This window comes from Vanellus vanellus, assembly GCF_965231255.1.
Source record: "Vanellus vanellus genome assembly, chromosome: Z".
In the NCBI taxonomy this organism is placed as follows: domain Eukaryota; kingdom Metazoa; phylum Chordata; class Aves; order Charadriiformes; family Charadriidae; genus Vanellus; species Vanellus vanellus.
Window position 1 is genome coordinate 24,529,628 of NC_138908.1, and position 8,545 is coordinate 24,538,172.

The 8,545-nt window shown below is 54.3% G+C and overlaps 1 protein-coding gene across 1 annotated transcript; it reads left to right on the forward strand.

Moving 5' to 3' along the window:
* Nucleotides 1–1,814: 1,814 nt before the first annotated feature.
* LOC309683163 (tektin-3-like) lies at nucleotides 1,815–6,928 on the forward strand (the record flags this gene model as incomplete). The annotated part of the gene is made up of 7 exons (XM_082497364.1): nucleotides 1,815–2,372; nucleotides 2,916–2,999; nucleotides 3,462–3,532; nucleotides 3,782–3,925; nucleotides 4,414–4,636; nucleotides 5,464–5,618; nucleotides 6,712–6,928. The coding sequence occupies 7 exons, from the start codon at nucleotides 1,815–1,817 to the stop codon at nucleotides 6,926–6,928; spliced, it is 1,452 nt and encodes a 483-aa protein (XP_082353490.1).
* Nucleotides 6,929–8,545: the final 1,617 nt, after the last annotated feature.

Below are 8,545 nucleotides of genomic sequence, written 5' to 3' on the forward strand. Positions count from 1 at the left end.
CGTGTGTACGTGTGCACAGAAAGCAGGAGCGGTGGGGCAGGGTGTCAGTGCACCCCTGAGAAGCTGTAAAACATTTGGTCCGGTCTCAGTGTGCAGCTGCAATAGGTGGGAAAACAGGAGGAAACCAAAGGCGGCAATGAGAAGACAGCTGTATCAGCCTGAGTATTTGATGAGCCATATACATAGCTCACAGTTAACCTCAAGTGGTAACATGAAGGAAATGAAAATGTTTCTTCTGGGGACAATGGGGCACAGGGGTGCTGACAGTTGGCCTGATGGGTGTTATCAAAAGTTGGAGACAAGTCGCCTTGATTGGCCGGAGCAGACGCCCAAAGGCTGTACTGGGTTGCCCATGGATGGCAGCGGGAGTTGTCCAGGGACGGGATCAATTGTCACAGCAAAGGCAGTCTGGTTGCCCGGAGTCTGCACTGAGCTGCCCACGGGTGGCCCCGGGTTGCCCATCAAGAGCACCGGGCACCAAAGGGCTGCATCAGGTTGCCATAGCGGCTGCAGGGAGCTGCCCAGGCAGAACCCGGTCCCTGAGCGCCCTGCGCCCCTGGCAACGCTGCCCTGGTTCTGTGTCACACAGGGCACTGGGGACGCTGCAGTGTCTGGCAGTGCTGCCACCGAACCCCACAGCACAGCAGGGAGTAGCCGCCCTCCCGGGCACTCCCAAGCCTCTGGAGGTTTCGGGTGAGTATGTACCATTATGGGAAAGTATTTTTTATGCAAACTTCCCATTTTTGAAGGACTCAAGTGGCTTTCATGCTGTAACAGATGGGATTGAGCACATGCTTTGTGTCAAACCCCACTCCCACCCAGGCATCTTGTTGCAGCACACCAGTGTCCTCACCTTTCACTGGGCTCTGAGCCAGGCTGGGAGCTGTGGGGAGGGGATGGGGTACCTCCTGAGTCCCCTCCTGAGGGTTTGGCCTCAGATGCGGTGTGTTAGGGACATTTGCTGGCCCTCTGCATGATGTTTCTGACAACAACTGACTGATACCCTGAATCTGAAAAGAGCAGTAGCACCCACAATGCCGTATGCAGTTCTCGGTAGCAAAATCTTCACGTGTGGCCATTCCTCCTAGGGCTCCTGCAAGGCTGCTGTTTACACACCCCTCTGAAAAGACTGTCTGGGATTTCTCCTTTCCAAGTACATCGATTTTACGTCAGGTGAGGCGTAGGCATTTTTCTTCCTTTGCAAGTCAAGAGAGGGCTGTTCTCTTGAGACTGAAATAGCTGGAGGGGGGTCAAATTTGGATATAGATCTGCAAAGCATCAATGCAAGTGAAGGTGGGGGGTGAGGATTGAGTCCCTGACCCACCAATCACACTGGGTTGGTCCAAAGGGGCGCAGCTATCGGGGCTGGAAAGGGCACTTTGAAAGAGAAAAGGACATCTGGAGTACTAGAAGATCAGCACATACGCCAACCAAAAGAAGCCAATGAACACAAGACAATCACCAGCTACACTTTCACGGGATTGACAGATTTGAGGAGAATGAAGGCTAATATCTGTCATTCTCCTGAGCAGCCATGCTTTGCTTTTCTCCGCATTTCAATACTTGAGGCTAGATACTAAACAAATTCAAATCCCTTTCCAGATACAAATGCTTGGGGTGCTGTGAGAAGGCATTTGCTTTCAAGAGTTTTAGGCCTGTACAGGTGACCTGTGGGTGCTGTGTGCGTTGCTGTTTGTGTTAGAAGCTGCATGTGTTGCTGTAAGAAGGAAGGCAAGTGCAGGTGCTGACTGAGGGAAGTTGTCTTCTATCTCCTCCTCTGTGCAGGACAAGTACTTGAAGAGCAGTGGTCAGGAATGGAGGCTGTCGGCTCTCGCTTAACGGCAAGACGTGCCAAGGTTCTGCCTGCCATCAACACCATGGCTTCCAGCTATAAGGACCGTTTCCCGTACTACCCGTTGCCTCAGAGCTCCAGCCTCCCCTGGATGCCCAGCACCTACTCTAAAAGAGATGCCATCAAACCAGCTTTGGCTCCCTTTTCCAAAACTTCCCAGGGGATGACCACCAGCGAGAAACTCCCTTACATTTCCAACAGAACAACCCTCTTCACCCGCTACACCCCTGACGACTGGTACAGGTCCAACCTGACCAAGTACAAAGAGTCAGAGACTTCCCGGCACAATGCGGAGGCTCTGAGAGTTGATACCACCCGCATGATTGGGGATAAATACCAGCAGACAAAGAAAACACAAGCAGAAAGCACCAAAAGCCTGGGAGGACGTGTGAATGCTATTGAGTTTTGGAAAGGGGAGCTCTGCCGTGAGCTGGATGAGATGATCGGGGAGACCAACACGCTCACAGACATGAAGAAGAGACTAGAAAGGGCCTTGGCTGAGACGGAGGCCCCTCTCCAGGTAAGCACTCTGTCCAGTGGGCTGCAAGCTGTAGCCTACTGCTGGAACAACTGCAGCCATTCAAATGTCTAAGTTCCACTGCAGCTCCGCAAGACCTAGAGAGTTTTTATGAAGAGACCATAAGTTAAGTTTGCAATGTCTTCCCATCTGCTGCATCCCCTATCAGCCCGTTATGAGCTCATCACAATTCTATTTGCTTAACCAAATATTTGTGTAGGCGGAACATCCAAATTCCTGGACTGGGAGACAGAAGCCCATGTCTTCCTACAACACCCTGGGGAGGTCAGCATCAAGGCTGACACAGGTGCCTGTGCCACAGCTCTGGTTGCAGCTGGGACACGCGTGCTTCCTCATGTTGATTTGATGCATACGGTGCAGTTCGGTTTCTTGTTGTCAGCTGAAGCAGCCGCCCTGGGCACTTTGTTCCCCTGATGTCCCCTCTGTGCCCGCCTAGAATTTCTTTTCTTCCATTTCTTGAGATGGGGACTCTCTCTATAGAGAGTCCTGCCCCTGCACCCAACAGTGATGGCATGTCCCCAACAGGTCGCTCAGCAGTGCTTGCTTCAGCGGGAGAAGAGGATGGGCATTGACCTCGTCCATGATGATGTGGAGAAAGAGCTCTTCACGGTAAGTTGGGCCACCCAGATCATGTGTTAAAGCCAGTTTTACCTAAACTGCCCTACAGAGGCTTTGCAGCCTTCTTCCCTACCTGGCTCCTTACCGCTGGGGAGGTGCTCAGCTCTTCAACCCCCCCAAAACCTGCTGGGCCAGGGGATGGGGTTCCCCCAGGCAGCAGCATGCCCACGCCGTGTGGGTATGACTTGGCCGTACAGAGGAAGGAATAGCTGAAGAGCAGCTGCGTGTTTGTGTAGCGTGTGGGGGTTCTGTGACCATCTTCAGGGAGTAGTGCACTAAAGACATGCACGCAGTTTGGGGGCACTTTCTCCACTCCCTGCCTGTTTACTCTGGGCAGAAAGACAAGCAGGCAAGTTCTTGCTGTGTGCAGGGTTGGGGAGGTCTGAGGGGACGAGTGGCATCAGGACAACTGAGTACAGACACTGATGATGGGGCCATGTGTCCTTTACCCAGGAAGTCAATGTCATCAGGTCGTGCCAGGAGAAGATGCAGCGGTACCTGGATGAAGCCAAAGCCCAGCTCGCGTAAGGAGGAGCTCCTTATGTCATGCCGTAGGGCTGATGTGCATTTGCAGTTGTGATCTGGACCCCCAGCGGACCCCGACCTCTCCCCACACCGTGCAGATGGAAAAGCCAGGCGGGCTCCCCGGGAAGTGGGCAGTGATGCTCATGGGAGGACAGAGCTGCGTGGGAGGGAGCTGCGGGGAACTGGAGCGGGGAGGAAGCCCTTCCACCTGAACATCCCCAGCGATGGCTGTTGTTTGCATGTTGAAGGTCCAACAGGGCGGCCCAGCACGAGCTGGAGAGGGACCTGGCCCACAAGCAGGCGGCCCACCGCATCGATGACAAGTGTCACCACCTGAGGAGCACCTCCCACGGCATCAGCTACTACCCAGCGGTGGAGCGGGTTGATGCCACGTGAGTGCACGCTGGGCGGCACGCCAGCAGCAAGCTGTGCCCGGGATGCACGGTGCCTCTCCCTGGCAGGGAGCTGCTTGTCCCCAGCCCACTGTCAAGGCACGTCCATCCCGCCTGGAGACAGCTGCCTGAGTGGGACCGTTTCTCTCTGCTTATTGTTATTCTTACTGTTATTGTTATTGTTAACCTTACCTTTATTCTTACCCTTACTCGTAGTCTTCTTCTCATTCTTATTTTCTGTTGTTGTTCTATTAAACTGTCTCTATCTCCACCCGTGAGTCCTGTTCTTTCTCTTTCCCCTCCATTGAGAGTGGCTGTGTGGTCCTAGCTGCTGGCCAGAGTTAAACCACAACCTATGCTCAAATTAAAGACAGAGATTTCAGATACATTTAATCAGTGCTGCTCCCAGGCAGGCTTCATGCCTGCCCACGTCCAGCTTCAGCACTACGGGCTTACCGGGGCCTCTTCTTCCCCCTCACCTCCTGAAGGATCTCGGTGCCGGACTCTTGGGCCAATATCACAGACGACAACATCCTCCGCTCACAGAGCCAACGGGCGGCCTCCTCCAAGCTGCGGGACAACATCGAGAACCTGCTGGTGGTGGCGGCAAACGAGATGCGGAGCCAGTTCAACAGGGTGAACATCGCCTTCACCAAACGCATCAGCGAGACAGCCGATGCCAAGAGCAAGATCCGGACCCACCTGGCCAAGGTAGTCGGAACCCCTCCCTTTCGGTGTGTCACTGTCACTTCCTAGTGACACCCCTGAGGTGGGACCCTTAGGAGTTGGCACCGTAATTTCATCTCAAGGGATCTGTTTTTGCTAGGGCATCCTCACTGGCAGCCTGGGAGCACAGGGATTGCCAGCAGAAAATGCCAATGCTGGTTGCATCTCCTGGTAGTTCCTTCAGAAGCGCTGGCTGCCCTCCAGAACGGCCTTGCTGGGCCTCTGCTGGGCTGCCTGCTGGGGGGGTTGCAGGCTTGCTTCTCCTCCAAGGACGTGCTTTCACTCTCCGTGCTCTGGGGCTGCTGCACGGGCATGCGTGTGTTTGCTTTGCCAAGCAGAGTCAGTGGAAATCAGTGATGGACACCTGCCTCAGAGCTGTGGGTCTCATAGAAAGCTTCCTGAAACGTGCCCGACACTGTATTGAGTAACTGAGGGAAGACGGGGCTTGCAGCACTGCGAGCTGATGCCACGTCTTTCAGTGAGGATCCATGAAGAACCTTCCCTCTCTGAGTTACTGTTGATGGATGATTAGTTCCAGCAAGCGGTAATTTTGGGAAGCTGGGAATTCAATAGGTCCATCAGTGCTCCAAAACCTCCTCTGATGTGACAGCAAGAGCCAAGAGAGGTTTTTCCCTGAAGAAAAATTACTCTTGGCTCTGCGCCTTGATGTGTAGCAGAATGACAGGGGTCTGAGCCCAGGGTCTGCTTATTGAACTTGTTTTGTTCTGCAGATGGACAGGAGGAAAGGGTAATTATGTTGTCACTTGAGAAGATACTTTTTAATTTGTGCATGGGTTTCTTTTTTACGCCAGACGCTGCAGGAAATCTTCCAGGTGGAGAAGACCATCGAAGCCATCCAAAAGGCCATTAAAGACCAAGGGCCTCCCTTAAAAGTGGCTCAGAGCCGGCTGGACGAGCGCACACGCAGACCAAACGTGGAGCTGTGCCGGGACACTGCCCAGCTCCGGTAAGGCAGGAGCGTGGGTCTGGTGGGCTCCTTGAGGAGTTACGGCTGGTAGCACCCGGGGGTAGCACTGCATGAAAAATTAAGCATGGGCTTTTCTTTCAACAGTCCTTCCATAAGCGCACTGCTATAATCAAAAGCAATGAGCAGGTATTGCAGCCTTTGGGTGCTGGGAGAGCTCTGCGCCCACAAAGGAGGCTGTACACCATGGCCGGGTATAGCCTGATGGCACCCCATGAGGGGATGGATTCTTCCCGCTTGGGTAAGCCCCATCTTCTCTCCAGCCTGCTTCCCGGCAGTTGGATGTGCTCAGTTTTGAAGGACGAGCCCTTTACTCTCCAACAGGATCCTGCTGAGATCCCTTAGGCCCTTCCTTTTGGGGAACTGCAAGGAAGGGTGCCCCCTATGGAGAAGCAGAAAGGGCTGTCCTCACCTTCTCCGAGGACACTGGAAATCCTTTCAAGGACACAGTGGTCTGTTTGGGATTGCACGCCGAGGAGCTGTGGAGGAGTAGGCTGGCCTGAGCGCCCAGCAGCACCCCCTCTGAGGCACCCCAAAGTTCACCCCTCCTGGGAGCCCGTTGGGCAAGACTCCAGCTGAAGCCTTTTCAGAGCAATTGAAACCCAGCCCCACAGCCTTTGCAGCATCTCGTACAACAAGGGTTTTTTCCATCCTCCCCTTGTTTCACATTCACTTTTAGCCTCTCCCAGATGTCCTGTTTTCTTTGTGTGCATCTGTGGGCATGGGGAGGATGCCTGCACAGGGAAATCCAGGAGGGGGAGCCAACAAACCCCCCAAACCAAGCAGGAACAGGAAACCACACCTGCTCATCCCTCTTCTTGCTGGCCCGAGCTGCTCTGGGAGAGGCGGCTGCGCATTGCCAAAGCCTTTGAGCAGACTTAACCATGCCTCCCCGCTGAGGTCTGGAGGAGCTCTGCCCTCAGCTTTCCCATGCGTCTGCCAGAAACGGGGGGTCTGAGTTAGTCTGAGCACGCTGAAGGGGGAAATCCTGTGACCAAGGGGCCCTTCAGCAATGCCACGCTAGAAACCACCCCCACGATGGCACTGTTAACCAGGGTTTCTTGCTGTTTTCCAGCCTTGTCAACGAGGTCCACAAAATCAACGAGACGGTCCACAGCCTCCAGCAGCGCCTGAGAGACACCGAGGACACCCTGCAAATGCTGGTTCATACCAAGTCGGTCTTGCAGCATGACCTGGCCGTCAAAGCCAACACACTCTTCATTGATGAGGAGAAGTGCATGGGCATGCGCAAGACCTTTCCCAGCACGGTGCGGCTGCTGGGTTCCATTTAGGCTCAGCTGAACTCACTGAATCTGTTGTGGGAGGGATTCCCAGTTTGGCTAAGATGCTTTGGAAATACTTGATTAGAGTTTCACTTCCTGGTGAAAGCCATGAGTAGAAATTAAATGATCTTTTTGTGTGTTATACGGTCTACCGGTATTTTTTTTGCCTTTGGTTTTTCTCTTTCCACTGTACTTTCACGGTGTGCCAGAAAGTCACTGAAAATACTTTGTAAGCGACTAAGAGTAAATCCACCCACGGGGATTCAGTCCTACCCTCTCAGTCGGTGATTTTAGGAGAAAAACTGTCGTGTCTGCCTCCTTTTGAGGCACCTTCTTATCACCTTCTTAGAGGAACACCTTTTCATTCCTTGGTGTTTCCTTCTTGATTCATCGCTGGAAGACTTCAGGTGTCCTGCAGCGTAGCCAGCACATCTCAGAGCAACAGCCTGTGGGCCCTCGCTAGCACCCTGTCCCTCTAACCTTGGCGTGTCATCTCACAGCTTGTCACAGGTAAGCCTGATATTGTCCCCCTCTCCCTTCAAGCCTCGTTTTAAGCGCTGTCAGGGAGCCCTGATAGCTGGTGAGCAAAGACCTTTTTCCCCCTTTGAGACAAGTGAATCCCATCTGACGCCGGCAAGCCTGGTGCTGTGTAGGCCATCCCCTTATCAAAAAAAACAAAATTCTGTTGGTCACACCAGCCATGGAGCCACCTATTAATAGACTGGGCTTGTCTGTATGTTTCTTCCAATGTCGCTGCCTGTAACTGGAAGGAAAGAGGAAAAAATAACCTGTGCCCCACATCCCCTTACCAACCGTCCCAAGGCCCTGAAGTCTCTTTTGATCGCCATAGGAGGAAATGTTGCAGCTTCACCACCACACACACGGAAGAGCAATAATGGGTAATAGTCCAGGTGAGCTGTGTGGGGACATCGCACCCTGGGGAGCTGGGAGGGTTTCTTTCTTGAGGGACCTGGGCATTTCTTCCACCCCTCCTCAGGCCAGCCAGTGACCGTGGCCTCTCTTCCTTTTCCAGCCTGACACCGGCTGCTGCAGCGCCACAGGGAGGGAGCACTTGGTCACCCCCAGCTGCCCCTAGCACGATGCAGCGAGTGGAGAGCATGGCAATGGACCTGGACAACCGCTGCCCAGTGTGCCTGGACAGCTGGGACGATGCCGCCTATGCCATGCCATGCCTCCACCAATTCTGTTACCAGTGCATCCTGCGCTGGGCTAACAGCAAGCCCGAGTGCCCTCTCTGCAAGAGGAGAGTGCGATCCATCGTGCACTCGGTGAGGGCAGACAATGACTTCGAAGAGGTTGCCATCGCGTCATCTGCCTCAGCCCCCGCACCAGTTGGCACCCGGCAGGCCGGAGGAGCGCCCAGGCACCCAGACACCCACAGCCCCCCTCGCCGCTCTGTAACACCTCAGCCGCTGGCAGTGGAGTCGGTGCCCAGGGCTCTGGTGGGCGGCCTCCAGCCCCATACCTGGGCGTTCCTCTTTGACGACCACCCGGCTCTCCTCCAACGCTTTCTGCCCTGGCTCCAACAGCAGCTGGGGCTGATCTTTGCCGAGGAGCCTTCAGCAGCCGTTGTGATGGAGGACCTCATCTTGGCCGTCCTGGGCT